Source organism: Culex pipiens, chromosome 1 (genome assembly GCF_016801865.2).
Source record: "Culex pipiens pallens isolate TS chromosome 1, TS_CPP_V2, whole genome shotgun sequence".
NCBI classification, from domain to species: Eukaryota; Metazoa; Arthropoda; class Insecta; order Diptera; family Culicidae; genus Culex; species Culex pipiens.
The window spans coordinates 131,373,162-131,395,070 of NC_068937.1; the positions used below are offsets into that span (position 1 = coordinate 131,373,162).

The 21,909-nt window shown below is 35.7% G+C and overlaps 1 protein-coding gene across 1 annotated transcript in view; it reads left to right on the forward strand.

Moving 5' to 3' along the window:
- The window catches only part of LOC120417843 (probable serine/threonine-protein kinase roco5), a 184,977-nt gene that overhangs the window by 94,896 nt on the left and 68,172 nt on the right, over positions 1-21,909 (forward strand). The window contains exon 3 of the mRNA XM_039580063.2: positions 4,200-4,321. Coding sequence (XP_039435997.1) covers positions 4,200-4,321 — 122 coding nt within the window. The remainder of the gene's footprint in view (positions 1-4,199; positions 4,322-21,909) is intronic.

The following is a 21,909-nucleotide window of genomic DNA, read 5'->3' on the forward strand; positions in this document are numbered from 1 at the left end:
CTGAAGACTGAAGACTGAAGACTGAAGACTGAAAACTGAAGACTGAAGACTGAAGACTGAAGACTGAAGACTGAAGACTGAAGACTGCAGACTGAAGACTGAAAACTGAAAACTGAAGACTGAAGACCGAAGACTGAAGACTGAAAACTGAAGACTGAAGACCGAAGACTGAAGACTGAAGATATAAGATACAAGATTCGAGATTCAAGATTCAAGATTCAAGATTCATGATTCAAGATTCAAGATTCATGATTCATGATTCATGATTCAAGATTCAAGATTCAAGATTCATGATTTAAGATTCACGATTCAAGATTCAAGATTCAAGATTCAAGATTCAAGATTCAAGATTCAAGATTCAAGATTCAAGATTCAAGATTCAAGATTCAAGATTCAAGATTCAAGATTCAAGATTCAAGATTCAAGATTCAAGATTCAAGATTCAAGATTCATGATTCATGATTCAAGATTAATGATTAAAGATTCATGAGTTCTTCACATCCCTGCCCAGCCCTCGACATCGCTCGGTAGCACTGCGGTTGACAGCTTTTTTTTCGCGGTTGTTATTGTTATTGCTACCGTAGTGCCGTAGTGTGCCGAGAATTGCACGGTAAAGTTTGATTGGATTGTTTACCATGCAACTCAATATGTTCTGCTAGAAACGCTCTGCCTCAGTGAAATTGCCTCATCGTGCGATGTCGTGCCTCACGGGGACACTTTAGCGACGATTCCGACGGAAAACGGTACCAATTTCATCCGGAAAATTACTCTCCGTGCTCGGAGAAGATGTTTAGTGTTTTGTTTGGTGGCACTAAGAATCTGTTGATGATACAGTAATTTTATGCGCCATATAACTTTGCGACACTTGGTGACTTCTCGATTTCGTGGGAACATCTTTTGATGCTGTAAGCATCAAGTTATGTTTTGACACAAATTTCCCAGCAATTCTTGTGTATAAATAAATTCTTGCTTACCTCATCCTTTTTAATTAATCATGGTTCCACTTTCTCACGACGTGAAATAAACCACAGAGAACGAAACTGTTACAAGCCAAAACAAAACCCCGTTTTGTTTTGATTTTCTTCCGACTTTCCTAATCAACATATTTTTCGCATTTTCCTCACACCCACTTTTTTGGGTGCCGAATTTCCTCAACCTTAATTTTCATAATGTGCGTTTGGGCTAAAGACCCAGTTTCGGCCTTGTTCACGTTACAAATTATGTAACGATTCACCCTCTGGGACGACGAAAAGTGGGGGGCCAATCTGGGTCAAACGGAAGAGACAGTGACCGGCCAGATTCGCAGCCGCGCCCAAAGCCGTGCTGTTTGCTACTTTTGGTGTGTGGGAAATTATGGAAAAGTCTGCCCTCCGGTAACTGGAGCATTCCAGAGCAGCGCTGAATTATGTATTGAGTCGCGGGTCAGACTCGACTTAACCGGGGTAGTTTGCTTTTTCGGTGGTGATTTCATACATTTTTAAACTTAGTGGGGTAATCTGGCGTGACAAAATCGATGGAGGTACAGGCTTCATGGCAGAGTTCCCAAATTTTAAACTTTTTCGATTTTCCGAAATATTTTTAATCAATTTATACATACAAAAACACTATTTCGAAATTCAATTCCTTTAAAAATTGCACAAGTATCACGCAAGTTTCTATTAAGTGACGATAAATTAACACAGGGTTGCCAAACCTTAAAATGTTAAAAAAAAACATTATGAATTCATAATTTCAACATTGAATTCTAATCAAATTCAAAGTAGATTACTGTAAAAATCAATAACAACAATTTCAAGTGGCGATATTTTGTAGCAAGGTTGCCAAATTTTCAGAATTGTTAAAAAAAAGTTTTCATTTTCAAATGTTTCAAAATAAAACAAAACTTTCCCAACTTCTCACGCTGGCAAAACCGTCTCGACCCAACGTTGCCGACGACTCATCCGACAATTAACTTGTAACTTACCCTGCGCCGACAATCGGCCTAATCATCGCTCTTCTCCGCTTAAGCTACCAGCATCTGTCTTATCTCGAAGTCAGATGTGCGGAGCTACCTCTTCATGCTCAAACACAGGTGGTTGTTTTCGCCGTGACAGTCTCTTAAAAGTGAAATTTAACAACTCGCGCTTTTCGTTTTCCTTTCTTCAAGATCAGATCGGGGCTGCTTTTGTTCCCTCACTTGCGGTTTTAAGAGAGAAAAACATTTTAATTATTGCTTAATTTCACGATTTGGTTGCGCGGCAGCAGCACTAGTTGATTGCGATCTCTCTGCCATATGTGGCCTCCACTTGAGAGTTCCCAGGGCGAGTTTGCTGGCAACACTGCTGCGTGAAAGATTTTTTCGGTGGAGATCTTACGGTTTAAGATTGGGCACGTGTGGACCTGCTGTCGCAGGTGATTTTTGGGGTAGGAAGAAAGTTTAACCATTGAGTGGTTGAAATTTTACGACGTAATGCATAACATTATTTTATCTTTTTAGAATAATTGTCTTTCTCTAGTTTTGACATTTCAGTTTCTTAAAAAATAAAAAAATATTACATACAAAAAGATGAAAATTTTACATGTTTCTGATGTAAAATTACACATTTTTTTCTGACAGTCAGTATCAGTAAAAATTGTAACTTCACATTAGAAATTGAGTAAAATCACGTAAACGAGATGAATTTTCGTCTTTTCTATGTTTTTTTTTGTAAACACATTAGTTCATGTAAAATTACATGAAAACGACGTAAATTAATAAATTCAATTTTATTTTATTTTATTTATTTTTTTCGAGAAATGGTATAAATCTTAGGCACTTGAGGGTACAAAAAACAGACACATAAGCGAAATAACAAGAGCTCCAAATCAACTCTCAAAGATCGCACATAGTTGGCATAATATCGTGGCGCAGTAATTGCACTCTATTCAGATTATTTTCCACTGTAAACAGGTGAAATGCATCGATCCGGTGGAAACGCCACATTCCAATTAATTAAATTGTGGTGCACCAAGCTGTAAACTACGAAAGATACTTTAAATGATCACTATTATTACGGTTGAAGCGGGCTTTTATTAGGTTAAATTCCAAGCTTGGATGACGCAGATCTCCCAGCTGAAGTTATTTGAAAAGCCAAATTTCTTACTAATTGGCGCAGTTTTACGTAAGTCGTGGATGCAAACTTCAAGTTTCCACCCTCTTCGCGAATGAGCTTTTCTCGGTAGCTCTCGAAAATTTCTAAAGACCGGTCAACAAAAGCTCCATCCTTATGCAATCCGATATTAATTTCTTTTGATTGGTCTTTAACAAATCAAAAGCCATTTAAAGTGATCTCCGCAGATCTTCAGCTGACTTTGATTGCATCATCTTTCAAAAGGGCTTTTCCAACCTTTGGCATCTCGATCGCAGCTGACTTCTCAGATTTCACGCCATTCATCGTGCCACGACTGTAATCCTCTCTAAATATACACCATCAATTAGTCGCAGCGCTGCGCTGGTCAGCTGTCATGTAAATCTTCCCTGAAATCGTTCTGCCCGGTTCGTCATCCGGTAGTAGGGGAAGCAAATTTTTGCCGACTGACGCAAGCGAGTTCATCTCTCGTGGAGGTCATGTTTTTGCTACCGGCTATCACCTAAAAAGTGATGTTTTTTAAACGAATTTCCCACTTAGCAATTTGTAGCTGTAGGGAGATTGGCACGGTGGGAAATTCGGTGGAAAAATTTTGACTAATTTTTACTTTCAAGAATTTTTTTTTCTTGTTTCATTCATTTTTAACTTAATGATTCACGTTTTACTAATGTGGTAATCACCACCACTACATTCCCAAGTTACATGCTAAACAGAACGACCGTTTGTGTCTCTGTTTCGTATCGTCCTTCGCTACACGCACTTAATGCGTGTTGACGATGCGCATGAGCATGTGGCTTGGAAATGCAGGATGCGACCGTAATAAAGTTTTATTATGGTTCGTCTAGCGTCGGCGTGGGATTAGGACTCCCGCCGACATTTAGGATGAGAAGTCGGTTCTCAGAAGTGTTGTAGGTAGAGAACCGACTGTAGAATTGTAAAATAAAGCTAGTCTTAAACGAACCTTCAGAGAGGAAACATATCCTCGTATTTATTCAATAATATCACTGCCCGAGCCAAATCTCTACACTAATCAAAAATGAAACATAATTTTACATTGAAATATTTTCTAAACTTCATTTTTCATTTTTCCAGGTGACCCACCGCACGACCGGTGACGTGATGGTGCTCAAGATGAACCAGATGCGCGCGAATCGGCCCAACATGCTGCGCGAGGTGCAGCTGCTCAACAAGCTGTCCCATCCGAACATTCTAAGGTAGGTTTGGGGTTTGAAAATGCTGATCAAACTATTCTAAATTTTATGGCCTTAGAAAAATCAAATTTTAAGTTGAAATTTCGGAGCATTTTTTTAAAAGATTTATAGGTTTTTGGAATGCAAAACATTATTTTGAACAACTTTTCATTCTTTAAAAAAAATATTCATCATTAGGCTTGGTTTTTTTCATATTTCATATCCTGATTCTTATAAATATAAATATATAAATTTCTGAAAAAAACTTTTTGTTTTGAAAAAAGATTATTATTTACACAGAAAACAAAAGTTGAATTTTGGAATGTTGAAAATTTGGTAGGTTGAATATTACCTCTTTTTTGAGTAATTTACATAAAAAATGTGTAAAAATGTAAACCTGATGAATATTCATCAAAAACTGATGAAAATTCATCATTTTCTAGGGTAAAATTCATCATTTTTTTAGCCACAAAATCTGTCACCATTTCCTGATGAATATTACCATCATTTTTTTTCTGTGTACCATCATGCGTACTCACAGCGAAAAAAAGGGTTAATTTTGAAGGTGTAATTTTAGAAGGTTGAATATTATCTCTTTTATGATATAATTTTACCTCAATTTAGACTGAAAATGCGACATTACACCAGAATGGTGGCAATTTACACATTTTCAGAGGTAAAATTACACATTTTTTCTGACTTAAAAAATGTACCCCTTTCCAGATGTAATCTATATATATAAAAAATTTCGACGGTTTTGTTCGAACGCGAATCAGTTCAACACGAAGCGTCGGATCGAGGTGCTCTTTGTTGCGTTGGGTTCGTGTAAGCCCAAGGAAGGTTTATACGCTAACTAATTGACACTTTGGCCACTCTGGAACCGATTCCGGAAAATCTGCAGATTGTATGGGAAAAGTTGCGTAAATTCAAATTTTGATCACAGGAGGCTGAATAAGCACAAGCTAGAAACGTCAGAAAACCAAAAAAGGGCAGGACGAAGTTTGCCGGGAAGAGCTTGTATTACTATGATTTTTTTCTGTGCACCCTTTTACTACAAAAAAAAGTGTTAAATCACTTGACATGGATAAAATCAAACACACAGAAGAAGAAAATCATGGATATGTTACGTCTGGGAAAGGGTTTATTGGTGTAGTGTCACTTTTTTAATCTAAATTGAGGTAAAATTATATCATAATATTTAACCACATTTTAACACATTTTTTACTGTGTACAAATTACACTGAATTACAGATAAATTTAAAAAATTTAAAGTGCAATTTGTATTTAATTCAGCTTTAATTTAAAAATTTGGCGAAAATCTTGTTAAACCAATTTTTATTATTTTAAAGCTTTGAAAGGAATATTCCGTAAATATTCCAGAAAATCGATGTAAATTTACCAGAATTACCTGAAATAGCCTTTCCGCAGTGAGAAATGCAAAAAGACGGTATAACGGATCTGTGCAATCTGTGTGGCAATACTTTTATTTACATCAAAAAGAGTACCGTAAACTGGGGTGACTTTGATAGCCCGGGGTGACTTTGATAGGTTTTTCAAATGCCTGTCAAATTAATATCTAAACATTTTTGAGAATTATGAGTTTGTAAGCATTAAGGGATAGCTTATTATCGAACATATATGCAAAAATGTGACTGTTACATTGGATGTATCAAAATTAGTGGCCAAATCAAATTCCTATCAATGTCATCCCGGGCTATCAAAGTCACCCCAGTTTACGGTACAATTAAACCTTCAAATTTTCTACTCGCCGTTTATCATTATTTTTATTGTGATATTCTAAGAGCCTTTTTCAACGTTTTGATTTTTGGTCTAATTTGTTTTTTTTTTTGTTTGCCTACACAGTAAAAAAATCATGGTAATATTACATCTGACAATGTGGAGCGATTCAAAGGCTTAACAAAAAAGGCGATATTACACCGGCAAAGTACACCGTAAAAAAAGGAAGGTTGAATGTTACCTCTTTTGTGATGTAATATTACCTCAAATGGGATTGTAAAAGTGACTTTACAACAGAAAAATGCAAATTTAAAAAATTTAAGAAGGAAAATTATACACTTTTTCAAACATAAAACATGTACACAGCAAAACATCCGATAGTGAAATCGCTTTCAAAAGCATTTACATCACCTTTGTGAAAAAAGACACTTAATATTACACACTGCATGTAAATTTTTGTAAACTCAAAAAATGCATCCGACGAGATTGCAACACAGCACCAACAGTAAGGACTGGGGCCTTAGCCCGCTCGGCCATCGGACCGATAAAGAATGGAAAAGATAAACGCATATTTGAGCTTAACAGTTCGGTCAAGTAGGTTTCCCATACTGATGGGCTACATATTTCAGGGTGTAATATTGATCAATTTGGTCAAGTCAATTGTTAGTAATGAGAAAAAACAAAGCAAAATTGAGAAGCGAAGTAATTTAAAAAATGTAAGAATTAAGTTAGTGATTGCAGACCAATAAATTACAGGTTTGAAAATGTCAACTCAATTAATAAAAAATCTCGAGAGCAATCAATCAGCAATGAGCAGGGCGGGCTGTTCGTTTACCCTTCCCCATTTGCACTATTTGGCTTGAAGTAAAGTTGTGTTAAAGGTGACGTAAACGACCACGCAAATGAAACATCTTCCATACAGTTTTCTTGATCTGATTTTCGCTCTCTGTTTGTAAACAAGTGAATCATCGAGAAAAACTCACCTCACAGTAATTTCAATCGAAGTTTTTGTAACGGTTGTATTTCAAATTTCATACCCTTCTACTATTTGTTCTACAAATAACCCTTTTTCATAAAATTGATATGAATTTTAATCTTCATTTTGGCCATCTTTCAAGTTTTAAAAGCGTCCAAATTCCTAAACCGTCCAAGAACCGCTTCTGGACAGTCTCCCAAGATATTTTCAAAACATCCGCAAATCGCACCTCATCCCAACTCCCACTCGTCGCCGCAGCGTCACGTTGGCCAGCGTCCAGAAATAGCTGATCTCTCTTCGTTCTTTCAAGAGTTGATGCACTCGACTCGCTCACTCGAGATCGCGCGGTCATAACTCACGCCGTTGGTCATATTTATAGCGGCTCGTAAAACGTCCCCCCTTCCGGATTAGAACCGCGAGCGGGGCAAATAGGGTAAGGGACCGTGAATTCGACTAGACTTTATTTGTGCCATTTTTAACTTAAATTTGTTACATCGAAAAGGACCTTATTATAATTTCCGAGTCAAAAAGGTGAAAATAAGACCTGGACAATTTCTGGATCGTTTACCCTATCAAATCGAAGATGCTTTCCAACACGTTTTTTGAATGAAAACCCCTTGAATTGGTGTCATTCGCAAGCCAAACAGCTGAATGCGCGATAGAGTCGCGGATGTTGGCAGCTAGCTTCCCCCCGCAGTTGGCGCACTTTACGCGCGCTTTGTGCCGCTTCCTTTACCAATTTTCGAGTCCTTTCAGCTTAGCTCAACCAATTTCCAAACGATTTTGTGTCAAGTGCTGAAGCTTTTTCGCGTTGACGCTAAGCTGTAACGACGTTCATCACCTCTTTAGAGAGCTACAGACGAGATAATCAGCTTATTAGCGTGTGCAGCTGCTGCACTTGTTTTTTTTTTAGATAAGACACAGCTCTCAAAACTATTGTGCATTTAACAGCTGTGTCTGCGCTGCGCGCGCATTAACTGAAATGAATATTTAAAAGGCACGTGATAATACATCAATCAGCTGCTAAGTAATTTGCATTTAGTGAAATGAGTTTACAGCGCGGGGAAAGCCTCGAAAATCACTCGCGATGCGGATTAACGTCATGGTGGTAGACTGATTAACAGTGTGTAGTAAGTTTGTGACTAATGGGCTGCCAATCAGCGAGATGTGTTTTTTTTTGTTGAAAATTATTACGTGATTTAATATTGTAAATTTTTTGTTTAGTTTGAAATCTGATATTAATTTTTGGTTATTAAATAAAAAGTTTTGGTAATTTTCATTTCTACAAACTTTAACAACAATTTCAAACAAGCCTGTTGATTTGATCACTCTGAAACATCACCATTCCACTTAACGTCGCACCACTTCACGTGTAGATTTACGTCAATCTCAGGTGTGCGTAGTGTTGTTGTTTTTTTACGAACGCTCCCTCAAGATTGCGACCGGCGATGAGTTTGCAAGTCATAAGTGGCAGCTCTGCCGCGCCACATTCTGCATGCAATAACCTGCAAGCAAGACTTTGTAAAACATTGTAAGTTTGGCGTTCGGAGGTGCAATGTTTTTTTTCTGCAACAAAACAGAGCACTTTAGAGCCGGAATAAACAAAACTGATTTATTTAGGTGCAATTTATGAAAGTGCAGTGCGAAATCCGCAGTTAAATTGCACTTTCCAAATTTACATGCTTGCTGGTCGTTTGGCGAGAGGTGCAAAATTCGGCGCAGATCGTTATTTTTATGTGTGATGAATGAATATATTCATGAAAAAAAGAATTAAGTCGCACGACTGTGAGTCGGAAATGTTTATTTTGTTTCATTTTGCGTTTTGCAAAAGGTGCAACCATAAATCCGGTGGCGCGTGTGAACGCCTACATTTGGAATAGTAAATCATTTCGCTCGCACACCGACTCACACCTGCATAGTTCATGACTTTATGATGTCCGATCTGAAATGCACGGAAATATGAATAAAAAAAACTTTGACCCGCCCTAGATCGAAAACGAAATTGACAGACTACCATTTTGCAGGACCGTCTAGACGTGGGTTGGTTCCGTGTCCTAAGTGGATCATATTTGCATTTTCCTTTTCCACCGTTTGGGTTGGCCGGGTTGACCCTTCCGGGAAACTTTTACTGCCGGTTCTGGCTGGACACGAAGAGAGGGGAATAACTTTTCATCGACGGCTTTTCAATCAGGAAAAACGGGAGCGGCCGATTTGTCTTGAAACTGTAAAGGAGGTTTCCATGGAGAGTTGTGGGGTAAATTGGCAATTGTTGAGTTCGGATGATTTCGAAACGGATGTCATATTCTTAAAATTCAATGTAATCTGTCGAATCACATGTAAATTTTGAATTTTCCATTTGATTCCATGTAAATTTCCGTACAACTTACATTTTCATTTATGTTATTTGTCATGACACCTTTTTGTACATGATTTATAGTGTAATTTTTTTCTGTGTACATAGACCATCAAATTAAATTCAAAATATACAATCGGGACATCATTGTGGATTTGCTAACAAGCAGTCCATCCTGCTCACGTCACACGATGAAAAATTTTAATTTTGGAAGGTTGAAATTTTAATGGTTGAATATTACTTTTTTTTCATGTAATTTTACATCAGTTAATGTGGAAAAATTTAATCACACTAAAATAGATGTAAATTTACATATTTTTAGAAGTACACACTTCTTTCTGATAAAAATGTTTCCGCTCGCAGATGAATTGTTACCATATCTGGATGTTGTTTTTGTTTGCAGTGAAAGTATACAATTACAATGAGCAGGATAGACTGCTTGTTTACAAATCTACATTGGCCCATTCACATTGTTTTGCTTGATTTAAATCAAATGAAAACAACTGAACATAAAAAAAAGATTTTATGTGAAAAATAATATGTTGAAGAAATTTAATGTAATGAGAACACCTCAAAAACTGAAATAAGGGGCCAATTATTTGAAACAAACATGAAACATGATTCTTACACAGTTCATTTAAATTCAATTTTTATTTGTTTATGTGAAATATTATGAATAAATTAATTGAAGTAATTGGGTAATTCTCCGCCCACTCACACAGCAGTATGCCCCGACCCCTCTTCGATTTGCGTGAAACTTTATCCTAACTTTTGTCCCTGATCACGAATCCGAGGTCCGTTTTTTGATATCTCGTGACGGAGGGGCGGTACGACCCCTTCCATTTTTGAACATGCGAATAAAGAGGTGTTTTTCAATAATTTGCAGCCTGAAACGGTGATGAGATAGAAATTTGGTGTCAAAGGGACTTTTATGTAAAATTGTACGCCCAATTTGATGGCGTACTCAGAATTCCGAAAAAACGTATTTTTCATCGAAAAAAACACTAAAAAAGTTTTAAAAACTCTGCCATTTTCCGTTACTCGACTGTATAATTTTTTGGAACATGTCATTTTAAAGGAAATTTAATGTATTTTTCGAATCTACATTGACCCGGAATGGTATTTTTTTCATTTAGAACAAAATTTTTCATTTTAAATTTTCATGTCTTTTCTAACTTTGCAGGGTTATTTTTTAGAGTGTAACAATGTTCTACAAAGTTGTAGAGCTGACAATTATAAAATTTTGATATTTAAACATAAGGGGTTTGCTTATAAACATCACGAGTTATCGCGATTTTACGAAAAAAAAAGTGTTGAAAATGTTGGTCGTCGTTGATCATGGCCATTCATGGTCACCCTCGACAGACATGGACGACGAAACAAAGAGAAACGCTAAAAGTAACTTTTTCTCTTTTTCAAAACTTTTTTTCAATTTCAAACTTGAAATTTAGGAACTATTTTATCAATTCTGACTGAATTGCAATTGTTAAATGAAAATCATTTTCATTGAGAAAATCAAAGCACTCAGAGAGTATTATGGAACCCAAATTCAGTGAACATAATTTTGTATAATTAATTTATTTTACTCTTTGTAACATTCCTTTCAACGCCATATTGATCAAATTTTCAACGTGATAGAGATTTCATTTTTAATTTTTAATATTTAACTATGACTCTAACCCTTTTTTCCAGACTTAACAGGAAATTCAAAATTCAGAGTAGAAAAAATTAATTCAATAAAAAATATTTTCAATTTGTTACGTGTTTTATTTTTTCAACTTAAATCTAATTTTCAACAAATAATTATTAAAAGTTCAGGATTTCTAACTATTTCCGTAAAATCGGGATAATTCGTGCTAGTTACAAGCAAACTTTGTTAAGTTACAAAATCCGACATTTTAAATTGGGTTAAATTTGGGTTATTGCGAATAGAAGTACATAAAATTTCAGAACAGATGGGTCATAAATGTATAAAAATATCAAAGTTTCTCATACTAGCTTTCATTTTTTGTATGATCCTAAATATCATGAACTAAAAAAATGAGCTCAGCTCTGAATGGGTTAACATGGCAAAGCTTATAATTTTTATAGTTGCAGAAAGATGTTCTAATCTATTGACATTTTTTTGTAAACTTTTTTTCAAGTCCATTATTTGACACCAATCCTCTTCTAGCTACAAATTATTGAAAAACTTGTCTTTTTTCGAATGTAAGAAAACGCATTTTCGTCATGAGATATCGAAAGATGGACATCGGATTCATTGCCAGAGATCAAAACTCCAATATCAAATTATTCAAAATGTACTTAAATTAAAAAAAAAACTTCAATATTATGTCATTTTAACGAAATTAATTAAACTCATGAAATTAAATAAAATTTGAAATTCTCTCTTCAATAAATTAAAATCAATAACATTTTAAGCCCATCAAATATTTTAAATCTTGAAATTGATTTTTAGCAAGAAATGCTGTCAATATTTTTCATTTCACCCCGATTTGGCTGCCTCGCAGAAGGTTCTGCATCCAGCAGCTGTCGGAAATGACCAAGCCCATTACTGTCTGAGGAAGAATAATCATAATAGTTACCACCACAGTTATGGAAAGCATAACCCTTCGATCCCTGATGGTCCTTTTCACCAGCCAGACAAACGACCCTTTTCGCGACGAGTTTCATAATTGCACCCTCACACACACAAGATAAACTCAATTATGAATCCAATCTGGTGTAAATATTGCGGACTGATTCAATTAGGCTGGGGGGTCAAATGGCTATATCGAGTTTCCCCCCAGTTTGCTGGGAAAGAAGGTGTATCAGTTACCACCACTTTAGCGCAACGCTGAATTTGGAGTGAGCTAAATTTCCCTTCGGCTCAACCCCGATAATTAATCAAATTTTAAATTCCTGACTGCGATGATCGCTTTGACGCAAGTGGCACACGGTTAAGATCTGTAGAAAAAAAAAACTCCTCACCTCATTCCAGCAGCGAAAATAAAGTCCAGAAATTGGACCACCCAAAACCCATCATCAAGTGGGGCCCCGCCACTTGGCCACATTCAAATTTGACGGGGGCCCTCTCCTCGGGATCTGGGCAATTCGCTATCGGAGGGGGAGAAGAAATTAATGAAATCAATCTCAATCGAGGAAGCGGATAGAAAAAACTCTTAGCCACGCAACACGAGCAGGTACTTGAAGGAAGGGGGCACAGTAAAAAAGATACTTGGAAGTATTACACGCGGGTCGATTTTAAAAATTTCCCACAGTGCAAGTCAGTTTACGTGCGCACACGCGTAATACATTTTTCACACTTGGCAGCAATTAGTGTTGCTAATAACTTATCGATGGGATCTTCGATCGGGCGGAAACGCGAAATCGCGGTCAACGATTCCCATATCGTGGCGCGTGGTGCTGGCCAAGAGAAATGATGTTTGTGAGGTTTGCGAGCTAAACCAGCATCATCTAGTACATTGCACGAGCGAGCATCGTTGTCGTCACTTGTGGGTAAGTTTTGTGGGGTAGAGCTGCGAAGTTGCGAACTACGAATTGAGAGCATAATAGCATTCCGCAACAAAAAAACTAAACCCAAAATTGAGAAATTTTAAATTCCAACTTAAATCACAAATACAAGAGGGATTCAGGAGAATGTGCATGATTGTGATTTGACACTAAACTAATACTGTCGCCTCGGTTCAGAGGTAAAGAGGAGGACTATCATGTAAAGTCCTCCGGTTTGAATCTCTATTTTTAGATTCAAATGCTTTTTTTTTAACTTGCAATTTCCTGAGTTAAATTCCTGAAAGTTTTTTTTATACTTCTAATTCTAACATGTTGACAAATACTAATGATCTCTTGTTATTCTATTTTTTGTGAAGGTAAAAATTATCTGATTTATTCTATTACAATTTTATTACTCCTGATTTTATCAACAAATTATATTTAAAAAAAATAGTTTCCCAAAACCGTATAACTCCAGGCGAAACTTACTTGAGGATATCGTGAAGATTTTCCCTTATCCCCTTAAAAAAGTGGAGCATCTAAAATTCCCAGTTATCAATTCCTAGGAAACTTGGGCTTAGAAAATCATCATATCACATGGCAAAATTACGTCTGCAATTCGTTAAAATCCGATCTCCTATCGAAGCGAAATTATAATACAAAATTTACTTATTTAATGAACATGTAATGTTAAAAAACGCTTAGAAAAACTCAAATAATCATTTTTTTTTAACTGGAACCATGAATAGAATAATTCTACTTGCAAAAAAATGCGCTTTTTAAGAAATTGTTTTTTGTTTTTTTAAAAATAACATACTTTTTTCCTTGATTTTTGGAAAAACAATTTTGAATTTTAAAAAAGTCACCAAAATAAAACAACAAAAGCATAAATTTTTAATCCGATAAATTAACACAAAATTTCTATGAGGGACCATCCATAAACCACGTGGAAACTTTTTTGGAAATCTAAACTCCTCCCCATCGTGGACAATTTCCATACAAATAAAATCTTTTTTTGGTTTATGGATGGTCCCATATTGATTTTTCAAATTTTTTTCAAACAAAATTCGTTTTGACCAAAAAATTAAATTGCAAATTTGCTCTCTAAAACCGAATGCTAAAGGCTCATACTCAATAGGGTACGAATACTTCATGAACGAAATTGTTTAACTTTTTAATAACTTGATTTGTTCAAGAATCCTACACAAATATTCTAATGAATTTATTAATATTTATCATTGTAACAACAAAGATTTACCGTAAGTAAAATATTTATAAGAATTGAATTTGTAGAACAGAGCGAATTTTGGTTTTGAATTTTCTGATATGGATGAAATTTGTCCATCGAGTTCTAATGTCCAAATAAGCCATTTTGTATTGGTTTCTCCATACAATTCTTCATACAAACCTGGGTGCTGTCCGTACAAAAGTACTATGAAAACGTTATAAGTCCGTATCTTGAGAAGATTCTTTTTTCCATTTGATATTTTTGGAAAAAATTGTAGGTTAGATCGGTAGTCCTAAACATTTGAGACATTTTCAGAAAAAATAGCACGCGTAAAAAAATCCAATATTTACCGAGGCAAGGCTATAAGATCACTCGAAAATTGAACTCTGGACTTTTTTTTTTAAATCTTAGCAACTACGGATAGACACCAATAATCATTTATTTATTTTATAATACCCTAACTCCCACCATGTACTAAAGCTACAAAATTAGTACTTTGATCCATTAATACATACAAAATTAAAAAGCATCGGCAGGGTAAACATTGTCAAAATTGGACAAAATCGAGTTTTTTTTAAAACAAAAATTATAAAAAATCCGGCCTTTCTTCCGTGTACATATTTCTTTTCAGACAGTCCTTATCATAACCCAAAACTTTGCCGAAGATACCAAATCGATCAGAAAAATGCTTCTCAAGTATCGATTTGCATGCTTTTTCATCGCATTTTTGTATGGACAGCTTCTTAGTTTGTAAGGAGGCTTTCATGGAAAAAAAAACTAATCATGCAAAATTACTGATTTGGACGTAAAGAATCAATTGACTAAGTTTCCCCGAGCAGGGGTAAATAACACGGGAATACCAAATTTTGGTATTACTTGGGCAAATAATAGGGACCAAAATGTGCCCTTGGTTGCCCAGTAATAGATGGTAAAATACCATAAAATCATACCAAAATCTTGTATGTGGAAGGGCACAACAATACCAAAACATGTTATTCTAAGGGTAAAATAATACCTCAAAATAAAACCATTTCAATACCAAGTTGAGGTCTTCTGGATTTTTTAACCATTGCTTGAATACCAAAACTTGGTATTACCATGGTTTTATTTTTAGGTATTCCCGCGCCCTTGGAAAATCAGAGTTTGGTATTCCTGTGGTCTTCTACATACATGATTTTGGTTTTATTTCATGGTATTTTACCATCTATTACAGGGCAACCAAGAGCACATTTTGGTCGCTAGTATTTGCACAAGTAATACCAAAATTTGGTATTTTCATGCAATTTTTTAGTGCAGCAGTTGCAGTTAGTGAAAAAACGGAAATGATCCATATGCAACAGCCAAATCTACTCACCTGATGATTCCATGTTGTTCTTAGTGATATTCTTCACCACATCGAATTCATTTGTCATTGATGAACGGCCTGTGCTTGAAGTTCTTGAACCTTCTGAAAAATAACAAGATCGAAAAATAAGTGTTATTAAAATGAAATTGGATTGAAATTCACCAAAATTCAATAATCTGTCGATTAACTAGTTTTTAAAGTATTTGGTCATCCCGACTGAGAGCAATTTCAACGACTTTTAAAAAAATCTTAGGTATATAAAAAAAAATTGAAAATCAGCTTTAACATTTTTGGGCTTCAAGTCTTTTTAGCGCAAAATTAATTATCTCGTCAAAATTTATAAAAGAATTCCCATAGTTTCAGAGGAATTTGATGAAACATTTCAAAACCAAAATAATACCAAAATGTGCCATCCTTACTTAGAAAATTTTCCACAATTTCATGTCATTTCTTTATGGGGTATATCAAAAATGTTTAAAATCAAGTTTAAAATTTCGGTTTTCAATGAAAGCATTCGCTTTGAGACATCATTTTAGCGCAAAATTAATTATTTTGTCAAAATTGGTCAACATTTTCCAAAAGTTTCAGAGGAATTTCATAAAATACTGCAATACCAAAAGAATACCAAAATGTGGTGTTCGACCATTGACAAATTCAGCAATTTTGCAATATGATATCACATTTTGCTCTTGCATAATCCTTAAGACAAATTTTAAAAGGTCCAAGAATACCAAAATTTGGTATTGATACCAGAGAAAGGTATTATTACGCATTTCCCTTGTTATTTACCCATGCTCGGGTCATCCAAATAATACAATGAAAAGTTTGTGTGCAAAAACATAGAAAAACTTAAATAATCAATTCTTCAATTGATGATAAAACATAACTGAACAATTTTGATTTTTGGATTTAAGCTTGTTAAAAAACTTGGTTTAGAGATTTTTACGCTGATTCTAAAAATATTATCAAATTAAATTAATTGGTAAGATATTGACTACCTCTCAACAGCTGATTTAATACAATGTGGAGGAAAGATTTTCTGAGAGCTTGAAAGATTGAGCAGATTAACTGATGGAAAAGAGGTAATAAAATACTTATATTATTAGCTGTAAAATTTCAGCGTTTTGGATTTTCAACAACACAAACATTACTTGCTTCGAAAAGCTTGGTAAGGTGAACCTGTATTGACAATTTATTGAAACCAATATGGTTGCATTGATTGGCATACCAACCGAGAATCAATGTGACAACTTGTTAGCCACATTAGTTGCAAGAGGTTTTTCATTTGGGTGCATTTTTTCTATGACAAATTGCCCATCACCAAGTTTCCTTATTCACTTTCTCGGTTATCCAATCGAGTACCGCCCGCCAATTAAAATCCCATCGTCACCATAATCTACCAAGTCAAAGAAGTCACCTAAGATCGTCGATTACGTGACACCATTCAATACTCATCTGGGAGAGAGAGTAAAAAAAAACAACGAAATAACCAGCAATGAGTCTCCTCCTCCTCCTCCTCCCCCTTCTACCAAAAACACTTTTATATCTTCCACATTAAACGATGCAACAGTCGTCGGCCCGGTGATTTATGCTGCAACGTGTTATGTTTGTGTTGCCGGCGTTGACGAAGAAGGTGACCATTTCCCACCAAACCTCGAAGGTGACAGGAAGTCTCGCGACGGAATCGACTTTCGCTCTTTTTCGTTGAGTTTCCATCGGACAGATTTAATACCTATAATACAGTCGGTAATGACTCCGACCAGTCTTTGAGTGTGGAAGAGTCGCGTGGAAGAATTTTAATTTTGACCAAAAACGTCACCGCGCACACACGTACTCACACATTACGGGTTACGAAACTGGACCTTCCTCCCCGAGCAGACGGAAATAACTTGGGAATAACATTTTTTGATATTTGAAATACTAGGCCAATAACATTTTATGTTATTTATAACAAGATTTGTTATTCGTCGTTATGATTTTTTTGTTATTGGATTGTTATTGGTATAACAGACTAATAACATTTTTAGTTATTCTTCGATCAAATCTTTGTTATTATTTTTTGTTATTTTATCAGACCAATAACAAATTTTTTTATGGCAACATAAACTGTTATTAAACCCTTATGCAAAAATTGATTTTTCAAGAAGATTTCATAACACTTTCTGTTATTTTAACAGTATTTGTTATTGAAATGGCATGAATTTTGTTATTACCGTCTGCCCGGGTCGGAACAACTTTGTCGGGTTATGCAAAAAGTCTATAACTTGCTCTTAAAGATGATGACGATGTGTCTCATTGGGTGCTCAACTTCCTTTAGCGCCCAAAACATTGTCATTTGGGTTCGGTGTTGTTTTTTTGTTTTTGTCCTTTCTCCATTGCCGCGGCTGCTGCCAATCTTGAATGAAGGTACTATGTTGTAATTTTCGTTCGAGTAATTGCTATTTGGGTGAGGTTTTGTGCAACACACTATAGGCCGGTTATGTTTCTCATAAGGGCAGCTCACTTGTATGCAAATAAGGAGATGCAGTCTTTCATAAGTTGGGGAAGGTTTCAGTAGTCGTAAATTAACACTAAGTAGCTGAATTAAACGAAATAATTGCAGCTTTCGTACTATTAATTTGAGTTACGTGTGCCTGTTGGGTATTTCTGCTAAATAAGTACGCAATACAAAATATGATTTTAGAGAGAATTGACGAAAAAAATAATATTATTTTGAAGATTTCCTTACTTATCAAACTTACTTAACAGGAGCAAAGGGTCTAACCTGATACCTTACCAAAACTTAAAAAAGGTGAATTCCGACGACACTTTATCGAAAATGATTCGATTAAACATATTTTTCCACGTCATAGTCCAGGCCACGAACGAGCTCAATTCTCGATTAAATTTTCAAAAGGCCCTATCTGCATAGGAAACCCATGAGGGATAGGTTGTTTTGAAAATTTAATCTAGAATTATTATAGAGTTTTTCAAAACATCTTTACACTATCAAGCAAAGCAGTGACAAGTGATAGTGAAAGCTCACACCGTTACTCACACTCTCACACTTGCAAACAAGCTGTGTAACTTGCCTTCTCTCACTAGGTTCGTCTCATTTCTCTCGCACGACTGTCGAATCCGACACACGATTGAACTGACGAACGACGACGTGACGACGACCGTCTGAGATTGATGTGGGATATTTTGCGCACTTTGCAAGGTCGTTGGCGGCTTGTTTGTGTTGTTGTTGTTTCATCTTTGTTGTTCAACCGTACCTTTCGCGTATGCGAGTATACTCTTTTTGTTGTTTTCGTTTTTTTCGCTTGATTTCGTGGGCTTTTTGTGTTTTTTGTTGTTGTTGTTTTTTTGCGTACATGTCCCGAACGAATTATTGCCTTTTCTACTCTTTCTTTCAAGATTATGTAGCACTTTGATGCTAGTGGTGGATGCCTTTCCATTTTCTTCTTTGTCGGGTTTCCTCTCAAGTCAAAGTCGAAGTAGTGTTGTAATTCAAAAGTCGAGCGGCAAAGGCTGCGCTTTGAAAGGAACAAATTAACATATTTACGCGGCTCCCCTACGCATATGTATGCTGCGTAATGGGCCGATTTGTTGTAATTGTGGTGGCGGCAACTAAAAATCCTAATTGGAAGTGTTACAAGCAAACAAGTTGCCGATGATGTAGTTACCTTCACTAACGGGAGGGCAAATAGTTAGTGAAAGGAATGGTCAATTTTTTATCTTCAAAAATACAATTACCTTCAAGACAAAACACACAAAAAAAAAGACAAAAGACAAAAAGACAAAAAGACAAAAAGACAAAAAGACAAAAAGACAAAAAGACAAAAAGACAAAAAGACAAAAAGACAAAAAGACAAAAAGACAAAAAGACAAAAAGACAAAAAGACAAAAAGACAAAAAGACAAAAAGACAAAAAGACAAAAAGACAAAAAGACAAAAAGACAAAAAGACAAAAAGACAAAGGACAAAAAGACAAAAAGACAAAAAGACAAAAAGACAAAAAGACAAAAAGACAAAAAGACAAAAAGACAAAAAGACAAAAAGACAAAAAGACAAAAAGACAAAAAGACAAAAAGACAAAAAGACAAAAAGACAAAACCGACAAAAACGAAAAAAACGAAAAAAACGAAAAAAATGACAAAAAAGACAAAAACGACAAAAACGACAAAAACGATAAAAACGATAAAAACGACAAAAACTACAAAATCGACAAAATCGACAAAATCGACAAAAACGACAAAAACACAAAAAGGATTGCAATATTGGACGAAAATAATGATTTTGAAAATAACTATTCGCAGATTATAATAAAAGAATTATTCATTTGAAGTTTCATCTAGAAAAATTTACACTTTTACACTTATTTTTTTCTTTTACAGGTAAGACCACTATCCAACCTTTTTCATCGTAATTTTAGTGGTAAGCAATCGATAAGTATGTTATTTACTACTTTTAATGCAACTCAAACAACTGAAAACGTAAACAATTCCCGTTGAACTTATTAATTAATTGCACAAATGCACTTTAGATACTGTCGTTGCGCGCAAGATTGTTTGAATCTTGATCAGAAGCAAAATTTTACGATCTGGAACCAACCCCCTCACCGTGTCGCTGTCGTGCTTTTTTCCACGTTTGATGAGGAAAAGGTAAAACAGCACCTCGTAAAAAAATGCTCGAGCCTATTCAGTCTGGTTAACGTTTTAACGACCGTGCACCATCATCTTCCACTAATTAATCCATTACAGTTTCAAAGCGATTATCTGAACAGGGGTTCCCACCTGTGTAACCAAGCAGTTTTAGTGTAACCCCTGGCCCCCAGGTAGCTCTTCGTCTGACCGGAGTCGTTAAATTTCGGCGCGATAACTGTCTCGAAGCGTCAAACCAGCGACCGCGTCGCGGTTCCACTTGACTTCCTCGTTTGGCATGACTGTCTAACGGCTGACGATGATGATCGGACCCTCCGAACAGGTTCGTGCGTGGTAGTGCGGGTGGTCCACGCTGGAGCTTCCAGCACACGTGCACCTGACGTGTCGTCTACGTCCACGAACTTCGTGTGCCATTTCTCCACTTTTCGACTCGGAAACAGCGGTCGGCAGTCGTATAACCCTTGACGGTCCAAACTTGTAAATTAACGGCTGAAAAAGCAAAAAATGTTTAGAAAATAGCATTAAGAAAGCTAAGGGTTTCAGGAGAACACCAGTTGCAAGTTTCCTCGGACGTCCTGGCCTGGAAGAGCGTAACGGTGGCACACGTACCCGTAACTCACCGTTAAATGCCCCGGAACGGTCGGTCGGGGTGTATGTGTACCGTCATGAACTGCTACTACTGCGGGCTTGTCGATGTTGATGCCTAGATTCCAAATGATTTCCTCGTGATCAAGCGTTTATGGGCGCGTTAACAGGGGTAGATCGATTTTTCCAGCACTTTTTATTTTTATTTGAAATTTATCTTTTTTGAGTATTTTTGAACTACCATTTCACAAATTTTTGGTTTAATGTTGCATTTTTTTGGTTTGATTTTTTATCAGTATTTAATAATCAAATAATGTCGAAATATAAAATTTCTTGAAGAATGAATTTCTGAACCACTTCCTCTTTCCTAATCTGAGCAAGCCGAAGGCCGTGTTGCTCTCCATGCATTTTTTTTTTAATTTGGATGTCAATTTTGTTACTTTGGGGAGGGGTCAAACAATATTTTTTTACGTTACATAATAAAATAACGCTCCCTCACTGATTCAGAAACTCAAAACGCTTGCGTATTTGGAAGAAACAGGTTTTTTGATCAATTTGAATTTGAATCATTTGTTAAATATCTTTTTTTTATGTCTTAGGCCGCTACAAATATTTTTTGAAGTTTATGTCCCTCGACTCTGACCAAAGTCGAGGAGGGTGCAGAAAAATTAAAAAATCCAAAAACTGAAATTAAAAGCCGTAGTTTTAAGAGTTGGATGAAAAACGTGTTTTAAAATGCATTCCACCATTCTATTCGCAAAAAAAAACCTTTTGCGACACTGCACATCGGAATTACACAAAAAAAAATAAATATTCTTAAACGAGTTCAAACATGCTAGAAATGATTATCAACGCAGGAAAATGCATTTAAAATTGTTTTCAGCTAATTTCGTGTCAATTTTCACTAAAGTTCAGAAGTCTTCTGGAAAAAAAATTTGCCCCGTGATTTTTCAGGCCGATTGTGAAGGGAGGGGAGCGACATAAACTTTGAAAAATATTTGCAACGGCCTTATATTACAAAAAAATGCATCTTTTGAGGTATGGCACAAGTTGGTCAAAATTAATTTGGCATAGTCGCCAATTTCTCGAAAAATCATTAAATACATTGAACAAATTTAATTTTTTATTACTTTACATTTAGATGCAATATTGTTGTGGTTTTTTTGTCTTTAATCCTACATTTTTTAAACATGAAAATGTTATGGCCAAGCTCAACCACCGCTGACATTTAGTCTTCTTCGAAATGATTAGAA